The sequence below is a fragment of the Mastomys coucha genome, unplaced genomic scaffold, assembly GCF_008632895.1.
Source record: "Mastomys coucha isolate ucsf_1 unplaced genomic scaffold, UCSF_Mcou_1 pScaffold14, whole genome shotgun sequence".
NCBI lineage: Eukaryota > Metazoa > Chordata > Mammalia > Rodentia > Muridae > Mastomys > Mastomys coucha.
In genome coordinates, this window is record NW_022196896.1 from 104538941 (window position 1) to 104560238 (window position 21298).

The 21298-nt window shown below is 41.9% G+C and overlaps 1 protein-coding gene across 4 annotated transcripts in view; it reads left to right on the forward strand.

Annotated features, from left to right (window-relative positions):
* Positions 1–8485, forward strand: part of Acsl3 (acyl-CoA synthetase long chain family member 3) — a 53531-nt gene extending 45046 nt beyond the window's left edge. For 3 of the 4 annotated variants that reach the window (XM_031368127.1, XM_031368128.1, XM_031368130.1), the window contains 5 exons: positions 445–519; positions 2054–2245; positions 4690–4804; positions 6610–6767; positions 7750–8474. In XM_031368127.1, the coding sequence (XP_031223987.1) occupies positions 445–519; positions 2054–2245; positions 4690–4804; positions 6610–6767; positions 7750–7907 (698 nt within the window). In that variant the 3' untranslated portion in view covers positions 7908–8474. Of the gene's footprint in view, positions 1–444; positions 520–2053; positions 2246–4689; positions 4805–6609; positions 6768–7749 lie in introns of all 4 variants that reach the window. The other variant, XM_031368126.1, reaches the window with a different exon arrangement.
* Positions 8486–21298: the final 12813 nt, after the last annotated feature.

Below are 21298 nucleotides of genomic sequence, written 5' to 3' on the forward strand. Positions count from 1 at the left end.
GTAGGCATGCCTGATTGCCCAGGGACTCTGAGGTAAAGTGGACTCCACACTACTTGGAACTAAGAGAAGGCCATGCCCATCTATCTGAGTGTGCCGTCTTCCGGGATGGGGGTGGGGGGCAGTGTTCTCTTTCTCTTAACCCTTTTCCTTAAAATATTTTAAAATATCTTTAATAAACCCCAAACTATGTCTTGTAAACCTAACAAGTACTACTTGTACAATCAGCTTCTGTAATAATTTAGGCTGTTAGAAAAGTTCTCTGACCAGGCAGTGTACCTGTGCCAAGCAGAGCATGCAGCCATTGGCATACTTTTGTTTCTAAGATTCTCTTGCGGATGGGGGCGCTATCTAAGGTAGGAATAGTCATTTTAAATCATCCAGGAAAAGGAAGCAATTGATTGATTAACTACAGCCTTCAAATAGTTTTCTTCCTTTGCCTCTCAGTGTGGGACTACAATACCGGCAGAGTGGGAGCACCATTAGTTTGCTGTGAAATCAAATTGAAGAACTGGGAGGAAGGTAACAGCCTATTTTTAGATTGAAGTGGGAATTGTGTTCTAGTTTCTTTGCTTCCATATTTTAGGATGGAAAATTCTAAGTGCTCATTTTGTTCATTATAGTACCTGTGTTTTATCTAGAGCTGAATGGGTGTACTTTGCCTGCATGCTTCAGAAATGATTCTAAAGAATAGGATTATTTTTATTTTGTTTGAGTGTGCGTATGTGTGTGCGTGTGTGTATGTGTGCGTGTGTGTTTGTATGTTTGTTCTTGTACATAGAGGCCAGATACAGATATCAGTCATTCCTCAATAGCCATGTCTACTCTTTCCTAGTCTGAGGCTTGTGGGTGGCTAGGGTGGCTGACAACGAGACCCAGGAATCTCACTGTTGCTACTTCCAGAGTGGAGATGACACACCCAAGCACCAGGCATGGCTTTTGTAGATGGTTTTTGCCAATTAAACTCATGTCTCCTCCTTGCACAGCAAACTCTTTACTGACTGAGCAGTCTTTCTAGTCTCTTGCTTATCACTTTCTTCAAGTAAAAATGATAGCAAAACTTGTGTTATGAAGTTTGGAGGAACAGCAAGATAGTTCATTGGGTAAAGCACTTGTCTATGATTCTCAAGACCCAAGTTCAATCCTTAGAACCCACATGGTTGTCAAATAGAATTGACCTTTACACGTATGCTGTAGTTTACATGACATGAACATATCCTCTCTTTCTCCCCACCCCTCTCTTTCTCCCTCATGCACACGTATACACTCCAGGAGAGAGAGAGGGGGAGGAGGGAGAATAAATGTGATAAAAGAGTAGTGATAATTTTATTTTTTAGAAGAAAAAAAAATCACATTTTTTTCCATGTATATTTTTATATTTTTTTCTTTGAGGGCTTTAAGCATATTTTGGAAGGAAATAATTTTCACAATAATTCTATTAAAAAAGTTTATTGTTTATTCTATTTTGAAATAACAATATTGTAAAATGTTTGTGTCATACTAAGGCATATAGGTTATCTGTGAATTAATGGGACATAACTTTCGAAAGGTTCTAAGGCTTTGATAAAATTTCTCAACTGTTTTTAGCAGAAGCTAGAAATATATTCAATAAATTTAAGCCCTGAGTTAATCTGAAATTATCTGAAAGACCAAACTTCTAACTATATATCTAACTATATAATAATGTGATCTTATGAAGGAGTCTGTTGTATTATTTAATATGTGACAGTACTTTTATCATTTTTTTGCATGATATATGGACCGAGTAGAAACTGTATAATTATTTTACATGATAGGTGGAGAATTGCTAGGTTTTAAACTGGAATAGTAGCTTAAAAGCATGGATGTTCATTATTTAACAGCTGAGAATTTGTCTCTAGAATATTGATAATGTTTAGCCACAGGGTCTAGTTTGCTTCCCTCAGAGACTCTATATATGGAGATACCTATACTTAGATATATGTATTTAAATCTATATATGGAGAGATCTATACTTAGAAACTAATAGTTTTGAGTATTTGTATAATACCTATATGTGTTATTTTTTGTTTATTAGGTGGCTATTTTAATACTGACAAACCACATCCCAGAGGTGAAATTCTTATTGGTGGCCAAAATGTGACAATGGGGTACTACAAAAATGAGGCAAAAACAAAGACGGATTTCTTTGAAGATGAAAATGGACAGCGGTGGCTGTGCACTGGAGACATTGGAGAGTTTGACCCTGACGGCTGTCTGAAGATCATTGGTGAGCATTGTGTCCTTTTAAAAAGATTGTATTATGTATATGACTGTTCTGCCTACATGTATGTATATGCACTGCATGTGTGCATGATGCCCATGGAGGTCAGAAGAGGGTGCCAAATCCCCTGAAACTGGAGTTACAGATGGTTGTGAGCCACCATATGGGTGCTGGGAACTGAACCCAGGTCTTCTGCCAGAGTACTATATGATCTTAAATGCTGAGTCATCTTTTCAGCCTCTGAATTCTTTATCGGAAGTGTTTTCCCAGATGATTTTCCAAAGTGGTGTCTGTGTTTACAGAGACTGTTTTAATAGTGAAAGAGCTTATCTCTATAATATTGAGGAGGGCTTTTATATCATTCCTGAAATACAACACTTTAAAGAGGGACTAAAATGTTCTAAAAGCTTGGCATGTTATATGGTTGCAAAAGCTGTTGAGCCACAGTTTTGTAATCACTAGTCATTCTTTACTGTAATTGCCTGACATCTGTAGCTTACTGTGCAGTGCTTTCTGGTCTGAACTTAGTTCTGGCTTTGCCCAGGAAAACCAAGGAAAGGCCGGCAGGTCAAGTACTCTGACCTCTACAAGGCAAAACACCTTTTGTGCCTTCTGCTGAAGTTCGTCCACCTCCGCTATTGCCAGATCTATCCTGGAGTTATGCGGGGCTTCCTGGGGAGACACGAACAAACATCTTCTTACCTCAGATAGGGAAGAGGTGACAGACTAAAATGCTGGTGTCACCAAAGTCCAACTTGGTGAACTAATGGGTGACATTGGAGTTTCTTATGGAGTGCAGGAAAGGGGTTACTTATCGGAGCAGGAATGACTAGAGACAAATGCAGCAGCAAAAGTCTACCCCAGCGTGGGTGAGGCCCACAAAAGCTGTGTCCTGGAGCTTCGTGCTTGTTCTTGCTGGCATCTTTACAAGTTGAAGCCATCTCTTCGGCACCTCAGTTGGTCTGAGCCTCTTCTGTGTAGCTTGCCTTATCTGAGAGTGTCTCTTAGTCTTTACTGCTTGTGCAAGTAAACCAAGGAAAGCCCGGCAGGTCAAGTACTCTGACCTCTACAAGGCAAAACACCTTTTATGCCTTCTGCTGAAGTGAGTGGGAGGAGGAGGAGGGAGGAGTGGAGTGCCTCTGGTGCGTTTCAGGGACTTTTACTGTACTGATTCTCAACTTCCCTAATGCTCTGACCCTCATGCTGTGGTGACCCCAACCATAGAATTATCTTTGTTGCTTCTTCATAACTATAATTCTGCTACTATTATGAATTGTAATGCAAATATCTATGCTTTCTGATGGTCTTGAGTGACCCCTGTGAAAGGGTCATTTGATCTCCCAAAGAGATCCTGACCCACAGGTTGGGAACTGCTGTCCTAGGGCTTTTGAGTTATTTCCTAAGTGAGCTTCCTACTCCCACCTGAGTCTTGAGGCGCTTCCCTGCTGGTTGGAAAGTTTCATTGAGAGTTTCGTCTTGTAGGAAATTGTTGACAGCTCCTGGTCTTGATACCTTGAAGGCCAGAAGGACCCCTCCCTTCCTCGGCGCCACACCCTAGCCCGCCAGTAGAGGTAGACGGGCCTCCACGGCTTCTTCTGCCTCTCTTTCCACATTTGAAGGTCAGGCCTGTCCCTTCTGCCACCCTATGATAAGGACTCCCTCTCTGCTGCTACTCACCTCTCCAAACCTTTGCTCTTCCATCTTGTGATGAGGAAGCCTCACTGTTCTAAGAAACCTTCAACGGCTGCTAGGTTGTGTTTACTCAGGGGCCATTCACCTCCGGCCTCTTGAATGGTTTCCTTCCTCTTTGTGCTTCAGTGTCTGAGGTGACACGGCTCTTGCCAGTGCTGTTCCACCTGGGTACTTCTCAATCTTGTCAGAAAGCTCACTTCAGGCCCCACTCGCAAGGATTCCTTCCCAGTGCACAAGCTGGCTGTGTTGTGTGGATGCTCTGGTGTTAGTCATCTCTCCAGCTGGTGTGACTTTGCTCATTGCATGGCAAGGCTGCCTTCACTCTGTGGACTAGTGAGTGCCAGGAGCATAGCAGCTCTGCAGGCTGTATTGAAGTCATAAGGATGATGTTTTTTTTTTCCGGACAGGGTTTCTCTGTATAGCCCTGGCTGTCCTGGAACTCACTCTGTAGACCAGGCTGGCCTCGAACTCAGAAATCTGACTGTCTCTGCCTCCTAAGTGCTGGGATTGGGCGTGTGCTGCCACCACCGCCCGGCTAAGGATGAGGACTCTTTTTTTTTTCCTTTTTCTTTTTTAGGATGATGGCTCTAAAGTAAAAGTTTTTCCACAAAATAATTTAGTTGTGGAAGATTAAGGTTTGACTTTATTGTGTAATCTCAACTTTAGTTGAGAAAAGTTTTAAATAACTTGGTGAGAGTATTTCTATGTGCTAAGGTGTTAATGACTGTTCTCAATGTTTGTGCCTTTGTTCTATGCAGATCGTAAAAAGGACCTTGTGAAACTACAGGCAGGAGAGTATGTTTCTCTTGGGAAAGTAGAGGCAGCTTTGAAGAACCTTCCACTGATAGATAACATTTGTGCGTATGCAAACAGGTAAGCTCGTGGAGCCTGCTGAGTGTATGGAGGTTGGTGGGTGTGCCTTGGGCGGTTGCAGCCCATGTGGGGTCACCGCCTCCTCTTCACAGCTAGTGAGCTGGTGCTTCCTGGGATGCTGTCCTCTTGGTCTCCTGTGTTTGTGCTGCTCTACGTCTCTCTAAGTGTCCTGAGTGACAGAGTTGAGGAAAATAAGTTGTTCTGCATGGGGAGGCTTTGCAGACCCATTCAGATGCAAGGCGAATAAGTAGCACCTTCCTACAGTCCTCCCTCCTGTCCTTCAGACCTGCATCTTGAGCATGCGTGCTGCTGGCCCTGGCTTACCACAGCCTCACAGCCCGTGATAACATAGGCAGCAGGGAATGGAAGTGTAAATTTAGAAGCCTAGAGGTGTATATTGGGATCTGATGGAATCTGAGATTAGACCTGACTGCATTTCTGTAGTAAGTGTAGTAGTAAGTGAAGTGACTTAATCATGTGACCAGTAGTCACAGTCACATGTCTGTGCATAAGCCTAGTAACCTGTCTGTAGCAGCTGACATAGTCATGGGTGTCATAGGAAAATCAACTTAGAAGTGGGCTTTGGGGTGCACCCCAGGTGGAAGGACTTCTGGTAGAATAGTCGTCTTCTGAAATAATTAGAACTAGAAATGTTTCAGGTTGGGCCGGGCAGTGGTGGCGTACACCTTTAATCCCAGCACTTGGAAGGCAGAGACAGGCGGATTTCTGAGTTCCAGGCTAGCCTGGTCTACAGAGTGAGTTCCAGAACAGCCAGGGCTATACAGAAAAACCTGTCTTGGAAAAAAAGAAGTGTTTCAGGTTTTAGAGACTGGATTTTGTTGTTTTGTGAGAAGATCTTGCTATATAGCCCTGGCTATCCTGGAACTGACTCTGGACTGGGCCACCCTTTAACTACCTGCCTCTGCCTCCTAAGTGCTGCTGGAATTAAAGACATGCACCCACCATATCCCTCCCAAGATGGTGGGATTTTTAAAATATTTGCTTAGACTTGACCAGTTAGCACCCTCTACATGGTCTCATCAGTGACCCCGCACTTTAAAAAGCCATTTGTTTTCTTCAGCATTGCTCCAGAGATGGATTTTATTTATTTAAGAATAACTCCAAGTGTCCTTTTCTTTTCACGATGCTGTCATTTCTTCAGGGTCACACAGCCTTGAATTCATGGCAGTCCTCCTGCCTTAGCCTGTCTGTATTATGAGGACCACAGACTCTCTGCCCAGCAATCACGCTGTTTTACATTTCTCAAAGTAATATCTGTCTTTGTGCATACTAAGTTCCTTTGATTATACAAATTCTTCCAATAGTAGAGGAAAATGAGCATTGCCACAGGCTACCCTTGAACGCAAGACATCCGGTTGCCTCTGCCTTGAGGGCTGGGCTAAGCCTGGCTCATCACACGGTTTTGACTTGCGGCTACATTTCTCTAGAAAGATTGTTTGAAGGTTTACTTTTCTTACCTTGATACCATGAATTTACTAATCATTTCAAAGATGAATAAAAAAAGAAATTTCTTTAAAAGTGTATATTAATACTTATAGTAGTTAGACACTTAGAATTTCTCAGGTTGCAGTCTGCTTGCAGTGAACTCTGCCAGAGCCCTCAAATGTACTGTGACTAAGTGGTCAGAGGCGTTGCGTGAGATAAGTGTGACGTGCGATTTTCATGGATGTTTGGGTTTTCCAGTAATGAAGAGTTGGCTATAGAGTGCTAAGGCGGTCAGTTACACTAGTAAGCCCACTGCTTGTTCTTCAGTTCTTGACTAAGTTATTCTTTATGTGTTTCAGTTACCATTCTTACGTAATTGGGTTTGTTGTGCCAAATCAAAAGGAACTTACGGAGCTAGCTAGAACAAAAGGATTCAAAGGAACTTGGGAAGAGCTGTGTAACAGCAGTGAGATGGAAAACGAAGTCCTTAAAGTGCTTTCTGAAGCTGCTATTTCAGGTGAGTATGCTGGCAAACCGATCCTTAAAACTGAGATGGGAAAAATGGACATGTCTATTCAACTGTTAGTGTATCCATTCCTCCCTGGAAACTGTTTCCGCCATTCACGCTCCTCTGTAGAACATGCAATATCTACTAAACTGATTTTTAAAATAAAAATTTTTTAAATTTTCTTTTAGCAATGGTGGCATACACCTTTAAATCTAGCACTTGGGAGGCAGAGGCAGGCGGTTTTCTGAGTTCGAGGCCAGCCTGGTCTACAGAGTGAGCTCCAGGACAGCCAGGGCTAAACCCTGTCTCAGAAAAAACCAAAACAAAAAAAAAAATCATGATTTTCTTTTAAAATGTGTCCATGGCACTATTATAATAGTTATATAATATGGGATTTACCGGTGTCTTAGTTGCTTTTCCTGTTGCCTGCTAAAAGCAGTTGAACGTAAGGGAGAGAGAGTTTCTTTTGGCTCACAGTTCAGGCTACAGCCCTTCATGGTGGGGAACTCACGGTGACAGAAAGCTTGAGAAGGCTGGTCACATTTATCCATTTTTCTAGAAATATCTCATTCTCCTTGAAATATAATTCCCGTCTTTCTCAGATCCCAGTCCTTGGAAGGGACGGTGTGGTGTGGTGTGTCCTGTGCAGTGAGTCTGTGCTCTCCTGCCTATGTGGTTAGTGCTGCCTGCTGCCCTTCTATGGCTTGATAGTGGGTTAGATACCCATGTAAATAAATGAGTTGTTTAATGACAGAACTGCTTTCTGTATATATACCTGTATCATGCATTTAATTTATTCTCCTATGGAAAGATAATTTAAGCGGTTTTTGCTACTATAGTTCTCATATTTCACAGCATCTTTGAATCTCAGACGTGAGACTGATGCATGCTCTGCTGGGTGCTTGGTGGTGCTCTCAGCGCCGTTTGCTGACAACTTTGACTTCATCTCTCTCGGGTGTGGATTTTTAGTGTTATGTTTTCTTCATTTCAGCAAGTCTGGAAAAGTTTGAAATTCCACTGAAAATTCGTTTGAGCCCTGACCCATGGACTCCGGAAACTGGTCTGGTGACGGATGCCTTCAAGTTGAAACGTAAAGAGCTTAAAACACACTACCAGGCAGACATTGAGCGGATGTATGGAAGAAAATAATTAGTATTGGCATTGGTTTGCTACAGCGAGCTCAGATCAAATAGGAAAATACTTGAAATGTATGTCTCAGGCTGAGGCAAAGTCCATTCCTCATATTAAACCCCGGCTGTTACTTCTCACTACATCACCATTTTTAACTGACAGGATTAGTAAACTATTAAGACAGCAAACTCGTGTCTGTCTCTGTTTCTTCCCCTCCAGTTTGCTTTGGCATCTATGACTGTGTTTGTCAATAGGAGACTTTTTCAGAATCATACTGGGGAAGCAGTGATTTTAAAACCTCAAGTTTTTAAACATGATTTATATGTTCTGTACAATTGTTCAGTTTGTAACTTTTTAAAGTTTGGATGTATAGAAGGATAAATAGGAAATATAAAAATTGGTTATTTGGGGGGCTTTTTTACTTATTGTATTTAAAAATAAAAGGGTATCAATGTGAAATTATGTAAATTTTAAATGCTTATGAATCAAGTCATTGTTGAACAAAAGATTTGTTGCTGTGTAGTTATTGTCTTGTATGCATTTGACAGAAATAAATATACTCAGACTTATGTTTTAAGAAATTGACACCTTGCGAATATATGCCTGACACTGTTGGTTTTATATACTTCCTTTTTCTACTGGGGAAAAGAGTTTGCTTGGCACTGCATGAAGTGAAATAGCAAGTAGGGGTACACACAGTTCAGTGACAAAGTAGCTCACCACAGAGCAATGGTGGTAGTGGTCGGTATGGCCAGTGTGGCGGTGGTAAGAGGAACCAGGGCTTTGGAGTTTCACTCACATCACAAACTGCTTAATTGGAGACATTCGAGGACAGTGTTTTGTGTTCTTTATGTTGTGTTTTGGACAGATTTCTGTGTTGAAATTTAACTCTTACCTTTGGAAAAACTTTGTAGAGGAGGGAAAGTGTGGGAAGAAAGGAAATGGAGCTTCTCTGGGAGCTGAAAATTCACCCATGATTGGTGGAGAGCATTTGTGTCTGATGTTTTGCCTTCAGAATAATTGTGTTAAAATACTTTTATAAAAATGGTTTATTTTTAGTTATGTGTGTATGTGTGCATGCAGTGACTAGAGATGCCCGAAGGGGGCGTCTGACCCTCTGGAATGAGTTAAAGGCCTGGTGAGCTGCCTGTGGATGATGAACCAGGTCCCCCTTTCTGTAAGACTGGTGCATGCTCTTAAATGCTGAGCCAGTCTTTCTAGCTGGTTCAAAGGATTTTTTTCTTTTTCTTTTTTAAAAGATAGAATGTAAATAAGCTTCAATGCTTTTGGAAAGATACTAACAATTGTTACTTGAAATGTCAGATTAAAAGGCAGTGTCTCACCAGGACAGTAATGGCTGATTGAACAGCAAATAAAGCTGGTTTAGTCTGTATCAGATTCTGTTCACAGTCTTATATAATTTATGTTTAGAATTACATTTAGTTCTAAGGTATTAGAGGGCAAGTCTTAAATGCCACAGTAGAAAATACTGACCCTTTCAAAGAAACTATTTTTGGCCCAATCAAGGTGACCTGAAAAATCCTTCAATATTTTTCTGTTTCAAGAAGAAAATAACCTTTTAGTTTTAAAGAGACATGAGATCTTGTGGTGGTTTGGATATGCTTGGTCCAGGGAGTAGCACTATTAGGAGGTGTGGCCTTGCTGGAGGAAGTGTGTCACTGTAGGGTTGGCTTAGAGACTCTTCTCCTAGCTGCCTGGAAGATAATAGTCTGCTCTTGGCTTCCTTTGGATGAAGATGTAGAACGTTCAGCTTCTCCAGCTCATCCATGCCTGCCTGGATGCTGCCATGTTCCTGCCTTGATGATAATGGACTGTACATCTGAACCTGTAAGCCCGCCCCAACTGTTTTCCCAATATAAGAGTTGCCTTAGTCATGGTATCTTTTCACAGCAGTGAAACCCTAAGACAGGCCTTATCCCCCAAACCCAAATTAACTGTATAAAACCCATGTATTATCAACTTCCTTTTAGTTAGAAGGGACAAAAATTAAAGAATTTCCAAGTAAGCTCTTCTAATATGTACAAGTGTAGAATGTGGATCCTAAAAGAATTTTTCTTTAAAACTAATTTCTTCTAGAAACATTAAAGAATAATTAAACATCAGTAAGGAGTTGTTTCTAGCACATGTCCTTGGTGGCTACCTCATGCTCACACTCAGCTTGCCCGAAGGTTTGTGTGTACGAGTGTGTGTGTGCGGACACTACAGCAAAGCTGAAAATGGCACCTGTTTAATAAAAACCAAGCTTGTGAGCTTTCATTGATGCCTACGATGTTCCATAAAGTAAGTTTGTAAGTTTTCAGCATTGCTAAAAAATAGATGAATCCAGAATAACAACTGCTGGCTTTACAATTTTAAAACAAACAGTCCATGTCATACAAAGTTTTAAGACATTTAGGGAAAAAATCTGTCTGAGTTCCTGTTGTAGAAGATTGTGTCCATTGGCAGAGCCCTAAAGAGGAAGCACTGTTACATCATGCTCGCAGGAGCACACTGTAAGCGATGATGCATCCCCACGAGCTGGCTGCTTGCCTGCTGTGTTAGCTTATTGCCGGTGTGTTCTTGGTTATTGTCATTTTCTGCTTGAGAAAGTATGCATCCTGAGCAAGTTCTTTGTACTGACATGAAGTTTGAAGAATAAAGATGTGTAAGAATTTCTGGCAAACAAAATGATGTTTTGCCTAAAAAAAGGAGCAATTTTATAATAGTCAAATTTTGACATTTGTGAAATACTGTTGAAAAGGGAGTTTGAAGAATTCTCATTCATGATCTCAGAACTGTGTTCTTAATTATTTTCTAGGGCTTGACCTCTAGTGTCTCCTTAGTTTCTCTTTCACATACACACACACACATACTGTGTATATGTATAATATATATGTATATATCTATATACACATCTCTATATAAATATACACACACATACACATACTGTGTATATGTATAATATATATGTATGTATATATATACACATCTCTATAAATATACACATACACACATACTGTATATATGTATAATATATATGTATATATCTATATACACATCTCTATATATAAATATACACACACATACACATACTGTGTATATGTATAATATATATGTATATATATCTATATGCACATCTCTATATAAATATACACACACATACACATATTGTGTATATGTATAATATATATGTATATATCTATATGCACATCTCTCTCTATATAAATATACACACACATACACATATTGTGTATATGTATAATATATATATATATATCTATATGCACATCTCTCTATATATATAAATATACGCACATATACATTATATGGCTTGGTTTCCTAATTTCATCCAGATGCATCCCTTCCTTGCTGTTTCCTTACAATGACAGGAAGAAACATGGCAGCTTCAAAGGGTGATGGGACAGATTCACCCCGTGGTATACATTCTTGGGTGAAACATTTTTTTAAGATATCAGTCTGACTACATACCAAACTGAGTAAAATCTGAACCAAGTATCAGGGAGGCAAAGGTGACAGACACAACATGTAGAGAGAAAGGCTTTGGACCCCATTTTGATCATCCATCAGACATTGGTCGGCTCTAAGGAGGAGCTCTTAGCAATAGTAGCATGTAAGTTTCTGTGAGGTAATGTAGGCAGTGGCTGTCAAAACTCCCATCTAAGGTGTTAACTAATGGGAAGCTGATCACATATTGCTCAGCCAAGTGATTTCCAAATGTATTGATTTTTTAAGTCAACTAACCTAATATGGTTTTGCTCTAATGCATTGGCAGCCAAGTTGATTCTAGAATGAGTTATTTCCTTGGTAGGCATCCCCACTTGTTTTGCTGGTCTATTCTTGAGGATCCTAGATGTAACCACTGAAGGTTGTGTGTGTGTGTGTGTGTGTGTGTGTGTGTGTATGTAGAATCAGACTCAAGAGCCTCACCTCTAGTTTTAACCTCATCCCTTCACCTCCTGAAAGTGAGGCTTTTCACTCTGAGGAGGGAGGGATACTGTGTCAGTGGATCAAAGTTTTGAAGTTGGCTTCTGTCTCCATTGAGTTGGTTCTCTGCTTAAGACACTTTTCTGTGTGAGATGTATATATAATGATATATATTATACATGTATATATATATATCATTATATATACATCTCTGTATATATCTTGTTTTCTCCTGTCAAGTCTTGATTTTTCTCCAGCATTTCCCATGGCTCTTGTCTTCCTTTGGCCATCCATGAAAACTTGGAATCTTAAGTCTCAGCCCCAAGCTGCCCTTTCATCAAGACAAGCTTGGTTTCCTCGCTTTCTGCCCCAGTATAAGTAACGAAGCCTCATACCCACCCTGTGAGCACCCAGGAGCTTTGTTGGCATCATGCTGCACACATGCCCAGGAGCCAGCCAGGCACTAGGAAGTGGGTGTGGCACCTTGGTCTCCTCAGCTAGTTCTTCCTTCCACAGCTCTTTGGTCCAGTGTGACCTTAGAGAGTAGCCTCCTTTCTGGCCCTTCTGTGTTCCCTTTGCTTTTTTTTTTTTTTTTAAATATTGCTCAAACTTTTCCCACACTACCACCGGAGTGACCTTTTCAAAACATAAATTGAATTAGACCTTATAAAAAACAATTTCACTGAGATATCATTCACCCACTGAAAGCTTAAAGTTCATGCCTAACATTAGCGGATTGGTGTAAATAGTACGCTATCTAATTTTAACGTTTCCCTAGCTCGTTAGCCCTCATTTCCTGTTCCTTTCTCATCCCTAGGAGGGCCAGACTTACTTTCTGTTTCTATGGATTTCCCTATTATTGCTGTAGGCATTTTATATAAATATATAATATGTGGTCATCTAATTGGCTTTTTGAAAAATATTTATTTATTTTATGTATGTGAGTACACTGTAGTTGTACAGATGGCTGTGGGCCTTCATGTGGCCCTCTGCTCACTCCAATCAACCCCGCTTGCTCTGTCCCTGCTCACTGTCTTCAGACACACCAGAAGAGGGCATCAGATCTTATAATGGGTGGTTGTGAGCCACCATGTGGTTGCTGGGATTTGAACTCAGGACCCTCAGAAGAGCAGTCCATGCTCTAACCTGCTGAGCCATCTCACCAGCCCCTGGCCTTTTTTTTTTAGAAAAGGTTTTCCACACATTTTGTATTTGTGTATGTGCACACATATCCACATATGGAGGTTACAAGGCAACTTTGGGGATCCTCCTTCCATGTGGGAATTGATTAAGTGCCTTTACACACTTAGCTATCTTGCCCAGCAATTATTTTTTTGTAAACAAGGAAAAATATTCTGTTTAGAAATATAACTTTATTTTCAAACTTTTCTAGGGGGAAGTTTTATTTTTTACCTTTTGGTTAGCATATAAAGAAATAAGTTTAATCTTCACATTTTAATATATATATATCATTATACATTTAAAATATTTTATTAGCATATATCAAGTACACATAATAATAGGTGTCATTATGGCATTTCATGCATGTGCATAATGTATTTAGGTTGTATTTCCCACCATTGTTCTCTCAGCTCATTATCATTCCCACTAAGCCCCTTATTTCCAATATGTATGGTTCTTATGTATGTCCAAACTACCTCCCAGTGCTATCTGTCTCTCTAGCTGGTTCTTTCCAAATAAGGCCCTCTCTACTTTAATGATACACACATCCCATTACTCTCCCTGTCCCCCTCTCCCACTAGGCCTCTTCCTATCCATCATTATCCCTTCTTGTATGTCTCTTTGTCTCTCTGTCTCTCTCTGTCTGTCTCTCTGTCTCTGTCTCTGTCTCTCTCTCTCCCACACACACATACACATCTATTGGTGGGTGTCTGTAGGAGAAAATGCAGGCATGACTTTGCAGCCAGCCTATCAGGCATACTGTGCTTCTAAATGAGAAGCATGTTCTTGAGTTATCCCAGAAGTCAGACCACTGAATTCCGAAGCAGCGTGAGTAGCCAGTTGGTGCTGGCCCTCCACATCTCCTTTTACATGCTTCTTCTACATACCCTGGTGGTATGAGCACTCACTGTCCAGTCCAAGGTAATATGATAACCAAACAGAGCTAACAGACTTCCACTGTCTAGGCAGTTGTTTACATGCAATAAGGCAGAAGCCATCCCCTGAAACCATCTCCAAAGTGGTTCATCTCCGCACCCTCGTGGACCCATGGGTATTGCTGTCTTACTGGGGGAACACTGGATTGTCAGCGGATACGTAGGCTGCTTCCGTGTCTTGGCTGCTGCTTCCGTGTCCTGGCTGCAGTGAACATGGATGTGGGGGCTCTTCTGAAAGATGACTTAGAACCCTTCAGGTATATACCCAAGAATGGTATAGTTGGAACATACAGGATTTCTATTTTTAGTTTTTGAGAAATACATGACAATTTCCATAGTGGATGGTCCAGTTTATGCTTTCGACAACTGTAAACAATGGTCCCTGTTCTTCCACATCCTCCAGCATTTTCTTTCTTTCTTTTGTTTTGTTTTTTTTTTTTTTGCCATTGACCTTTTTTTAAAAAAAATTTAAATTTTATTTTTAGATTTTTTATTAGATGTTTTCTTTACACTGCAAATTTTATCCCCTCCAACTCCTGCCCCCATCCCATCGCCCTTCTCCCTGCTCACTAACTCACCCGCTCCCACTTCTCTGTCCTGGCATTCCCCTACACTGGGGCATTGAGACTTCACAAGACTAAGGGCCTCTCCTCTCATTGATGCCCCACAAGGCCATCCTCTGCTACATAGAGAGCTGGAGCCATGGGTCCCTCCATGTGTACTCTTCAGTTGGTGGTTTAGATCCTGGGAGCTCTGGGGGTACTGGTTAGTTCATATTGCTGTTCCTCCTTTTTTTTTTTTTTTTTTTTTTTTTTTTTTTTTTTTTTTTCACAGAACATCAGATCTTTTACTATCATCAAGTAATCAGTGAATGCTGTTCCTCCTATAGGGGTTGCAAACCCCTTCAGCTCCTTAGGTCCTTTCTCTAGCTCCTTCATTGGGGACTTTGTGTTCAGTCCAGTGGATAGCTGTGAGCATCCACTTCTGAATTACTCAGGCACTGGCAGAGCCTCTCAGGAGAAGCTATATCAGGCTTCTGTCAGTAAGCATTTGTTGGCATCCACAGTAGTGTCTGGGTTTGATGATTGTATATGGGATGGATCCCCAGGTGGGACAGTCACTGGATGGCCTTTCCTTCAGTTTCTGCCCCAAACTTGTCTCTGTATTTCCTACCATGAGTATTTTGATTCCCCTTCTAAGAAGGACCGAAGTATACACACTGTGGTCTTCCTTCTTCTTGAGCTTCATGTGGTTTGTGAATGCCATTGACATTCTTTTTTTTTTTTTTTTTTTTTTTTTTTTTTTTGTGAATTGAAGGATTCTTTATGGCATTTGGGTATTAGCCACTTATCAGATTCATGCTTTGCAGAACTGAACTTCTGGCCCATTTTGTACTTGCCTTTTACTCACTGTCTGCTGCTGGCCATTGACATTCTTAATGATAGCCACACTGCAGTGTGATCTTACTCAGTGGGTTTTCAAAGTTAATCATTGCTATGGTATGCATGTCTCATTTTCTTATTGGTGATATCCCTCTGAATGGATATATTGTATTTTGCTTACCTGTCAATCACTTGGTAGGCATTTGAGCTATTTCCACTCTGGGGTTATTTTGAGTAATGTTGATATAAACATTAATGCCCATGTTTCTGTGTGAGGTATGTTTTCATCTCTCTTCAAGAATGACCATCATCCCTACTCCCACCCGAAAGGCTTGGTCCCAAGTGTGGTGTACAGAGGTTGTGTTTTCCTTTTTTTTTTTTTTCCTGAGACGGGTTTCTCTGTATAGTCCTGGCTATTCTGGAACTCACTCTGTAGACCAGGCTGGTCTTGAACTCAGAAATCAGTCTGCCTCTGCCTCCCAAGTGCTAGGATTAAAGGCATGTGCCACCACTGCCTGTTGAGGTTGTGTTTTCAAGAAGTGATGGGGGGGGGGAGGGGCTGGCCAGATGGCTCAGCGGGTAAGAGCACTGACTGCTCTTCCAAGGTCCTGAGTTCAGATCCCAGCAACCACATGGTGGCTCACAACCACCGGTAATGAGATCTGACGCCCTCTTCTAGTGCATTTGAAGACAGCTACAGTGTACTTATTTATAATAATAAATAAATCTTTGGGCTGGAGCAAGCAGGGACTGAGCATGTGGGGCTGACTGGAGTAAGCAGAGGTCCTAAATTCAATTCCCAAGAACCACAAGAAGGCTCAAACCCTCTTTACAGCTACAGTGTACTCATATACATAAAACAAATAATTAAATCTTAAAAAAACAAGGGACTGGATCATGAAGGTGTGGATTTACTCAATGGATTAATTGATGGTTTTATAATTGATTGACAATGGATTATGATGGAAAGGGTAGAGGGTGGAGCCTGAATAGAGAAAGTGAATCATTGGCATGCACTTTCTAAAGGGTATATCCCTTTCTTCTTGAGAGGGTTTTTTTTTCTTTGACTACACTTGCTGTGTAGACCAGGCTAGCATTGGATTAATAAAAGATCCACTTGCCTTTGCCTCCCGAGTGCTGGGATTAAAGGTGTACCCCTCCTATATCCAACCTATTTTTTATTTTATTTTTGAGGCATGAACAGTCTTTATTGGGCTCATACAGAGTATATTGGATTTGGAGACCTCTGTGAACTGACTTTCTGTAGCCCCATGAGCAGCTGATTCTTCTGGTAGTGTATATGTGACCCTTGGCCCCTTCCTCTCTTGAGTGTCTCTGCTTCTGGGGAGTACCATGAGGTGAGCAGCCACTGCCACCATGTTCTGCCACCATGACAGGACTTGCCTCTGGACAAAAGCAGTGGGCCCAGGGGGACAATGGGTGAAACCTCTGGTCACATGAGCCCCGTATACCTTCTCTCTTCGCCTGTTGCTTCCCTCAAGCATTTTGTCCCATTGATGAAACAATGCCTTACAGTTGTTTTCAGTTAGAACATGTCACAAATAGGAATGATAAAATGGCAGGGCTTTCCCAACGACCACACGAGTACCTCAGCAGAATTCTGCATCTGGGAGGTGACTTTTCAACAGTAGACGGACTCATGAGGTTTATGGGAAAGCAAACTCACCAGGAATAAGACTTCTGTTTCCCACAGAGCGGAGAACTCCAGGCTCTACCACTTAGCTAGATTGCTCTAGGGTGCAGAGCCTTAGGAGCATTCTGCTGCATTTTGAGACTCCTCCATAGACTTCCTGTCTGATTCCTGCGTGCGCCCCAGAGGGCTATAACTTAATTAGATCAAACTGTAAGCTGAGCCTCTCTTTTCTCCCCTTTAGTTGAAACAAGAGGATAGAGAAAAAAAAAAAGCAGCACTATCCTGCCCCAAGTGTGCTCTGGGAAATTTGAAGGAGATAAACGAGGCTGACTGAGAGCCGCTGCATGGCTAACCTTTGAACTTTGCAGCTTCCTTCGAGCTCTGTGTGAATCTTGGGACAGGAAACCCTTTCAAGGTATGGTGGTTCTGCTCAGAGAAGTCCCCATAGAAGAGTAATGCAGGAGGCCAGTCTCCAGATCTCCTGCCCTCCTGACATTTCAAGCCCCCGGTAACAGCATCCCATCTCAAATCTCAGTAAAAGGTGGACATGGAGGGTTAGGTGTATATATATCCTTTGGAGGCTTCTGTGCCAGCAACCTTGGTTGTAAGATGCTCACATTACACCTGCCTGCCCGACCACCTCCACCCTCTTCTTTGCTCTTTCCTCAAATACAGACACTGAGATGGGGACTCATGTGCAAGGGATATATGGAGGAGCACACTGGGCAAAGCATGGTTGGAGAGACAGAGACAGGAGAGGCAGCAGGACACACTAGGCAGAGCCACAGAGGGAATCTTCTGCTCAACTCTACAAAGGCTCTGGAGGGTAGACCCCACGGCAGAGATGCCCCGCTCCAGACCATGGAGAGGTCTGGTATAGCCATGTCCCATCTAGCATGGGGAAGGACCTGTGGGATTAAGAGCTCAGGGAACCTCACTTTCCTTACCTTGCTTTTAGACACAAACCTACCTCAGGAACAGGAAATCTTGCTTCTGAGGAAGAGTCTCAAGGGCTGCCATTAGAATTATATATTTTTACCTATCTATCTATCTATCTATCTATCTATCTATCTATCTATCTATCTATCTATCTATCTATCTTATCTCCCTATCTCCCTGTAGTGACTATTCCTGGTTGTCAACTTGACTATATCTGAAATGAACTACAATCCAGAATTAGAAGGCTCACCTGGCCCTCCCTAATCTGTTTGCTGAGAGACACAAGTTTCCGACCCGAATCTTGGCATGGAGATCTTGAGGTATAGTGGCTATGAATCCCAGAGGATTAAGACAGAAAGATCTATGAGTTCAAGATCATCTGGGATTAAAGGTGTGGTGGCATAGAGGGTTTACATCTTTCCCAACATTTCTCTCTGTCATTTTATTGAAAACTCAAGTGAGAGTGGAATTAGACATGTATAACCAACCTCCCCAACCTTCTGTTTGGACCTATACTTAGGACATCTAAAGAAAAATGATATCTCACTTACAGGGCATAGAGCTGCACGCCTTTAACCTCAGCTCTTGGAAAGCAGAGACGGGTGGATCCCTGTGAGTCTGAGGCCAACCTGGTCTACAGAGCTAGTTCCAGGATAGCCAGGGCTGTTATCCAGTGGAAAAATCATATATATATATATATATATATATATATATATATATATATATATTATATACACACACACATATATATGTGTGTGTGTATGTGTATGTGTGTGTGTATGTATGTATGTATGTATGTGTGTATGTATGTATGTATGTATGTATGTATAAAAGATGTCTCATTTTTACTGGGCTGGCCTTTAACTTGCTATGTAGCCAAGGATAGCCTTAAACTTCGTGTTCTCCCGCCTCTATGTCTGTAGTGATGACCTTATAGGAATGTGTTATTATGCCTGGTTTATGTGGCACTGGAGAATCCAACCCGGAGGGGGGGCAGTCTTTGTGTATAACTGTTGCGAATTCTACCAACTGAGCTATGTTCCAGTCCCTAGAATTCCCACATTACTTATTGACCTGGCTACTCAAGTCAGATCCCTGTTTGGGATTAGATTCTTTAAAATGCTCAACTATATTATGGTGTGCAATGAAGAGGGACCCCGTTTTTGCTTTCATTGAGCTTTGTACGGAAGGCACGCTATTCCAGCCCGGAGGGAGATGGCTCCTTCCTTGAGCACCACCGCCTTGCTTGGTGCTTCTTGTTCTCATCAGTCCTCACAGATGGGGACTTTCTCACAGAAGGGACTCACATCTGGAGAGGCATTTGGATCACTACTGTGCTCTTCAATATTCTCAACACGGAGCGTGCACGTCTGCAGGTCTTGGATGTGGTAAGGAAGCACAGCATGGGCCCTGTGTGCAGACATGCATGTTAGCTCCTTTAGAATGATAGCCCTCTTGACTTCCTTTCCTTCTAGAGGAGCCGGAGCTTGGGAGTCTAACTCGCTGTTATCCCTTGCTTTTGTTTGTTTGTTTTCTAGGGCGAGTAGGTTACTTCCTCACGGACTCTGCAGGGTTTTGAGTTGGAGGACGCTCCCTTGCCTTCTTCTGTGGGCAGGGCCTTCTTTCCCCCTTCCATTCCCTTCAATCATGCCCAGCGTAGCTGGATGGTTTTTTTTTTTTTTTTCCCCAAAGAGAAACAAGTGTTTGATTCCAGCACTCAAAGAAAAGCCATGAGCAGCACACCATGACATGGTTCTCAGTCCATTAGGTCACATTTTTTTGGCAAATGGCTGCATCCTGCTAACTGTCATTCCCATGGTGCTCTACCTTCTCTTTCATCAGATACATGACTTTTCCTGGCTTTGGAATGGTCCGTATTGATTAAAATGGGAAGAAAACCAGTTGTTCTTCTACACTGAAAATGGAGGGGACATATTTTAGAGTCTATATTCTTAACACAGGAAAAGGAAGTAGCCATCCCTGCGGGGATTTCTCAGGAGAGGGAACTGGGCTAGGATGGAGGTGACTCAGGAGGAAAGCTATGAGATCCCTTCCGGAGTCAACTCATTATAAAGATTTTCATCTCAGGGGCGACAATGATTGATAAAAGAACCCTATTTTAGTTCACAAAGTCTGTTAAACTCACTTTTTGGGCATAGTGAATGACCCTGCAGTTAAACATCACTGTAGATAATCCAGTGCAGGCACCGGGTGTTTTGGAGGGGAGGCCAAGTAACACTCTGCAACCACGTAGTAAATGTGAACTCAAAGCAACTAAGGGAGGAAAAGGTTTATTCCAGTATAAAGGTTACATTTCATCATTGAGGGACGCCAAGGTAGGAATGGAGTTAGAGGCAGGGGCTTGAAGCAGAAACCTACCTATTGCTTTGTTCCTAGGCTCATGTCCATCTGTCTGTCTTCCACATGTAGGTATGTCCACATACGCAGAGATGCTACAGTCAGTGGGAGGTGCCCTCCTCCGATAATTAGCTACCAAGAAAATGTCTCACAGACTTGTCGGTCATCCAATCTGATGGAGACAATTGAAGTTTGCTCTTCCCAAGTGTGCCAAGTGGACAGCAAAGCCATCACAAAGCATGACTGTGTATAGCTTTCCACCTGTCTCTGTCTTTCCTACTCCCTCTCTCTGCTTACATGATTGTCTATAAACTCTCAATCCATTCTCTCTCCGTCTTTCACCTGTCTGTCTTCTGTTTTGCTGTTATTCTCTGTTTTCTCAGTTTCCCTGTCGGAGCATGAACAACACTCTGACCAAAGTAACCTAAGGACAAAATGTCTTTCATCCCATGGGCTCGTCTTATTAGTTAATAGCTATTTGGCTTGTAGTTTTAGACATAGTCCATCACAGTGCAGATGTCAAGGCAGCAGGAGACTGAAGCAGCTGGTTGCATTAGGTGCTCAGTCAGGGGAAGAGAGTTATGAGGAATCATGCCCAACCGACTCACTCCCATTTTCTACAATCAGGATGGCCAGCCACCCACAGTTAAGATGGGCCATCCCATATCAATGAACAAAAGGCAACCCTCCACAGGTATGCCTATAGTTTAGACACTATCAAGTTGATAACACCAATCTTCACACCAGTTAATCTATTTGATCTATGGGTTTGCTTCTTATTGTGATAACATTGTCTTTCTTTCCTTCTTTCCTTCCTTCCTGTCTGTCTGTCTGTCTCTCTCTCTCCTCTCTCTTTTTAAAAAAGATTTATTTATTTATTGTATGCAAGTACACTGTAGCTGTCTTCAGATACTCCAGAAGAGGGCATCAGATTTCATTATGGATGGTTGTGAGCCACCATGTGGTTGCTGGGAACTGAACTCAGGACCCCTGGAAGAGCAGTCAGTGTCCTAA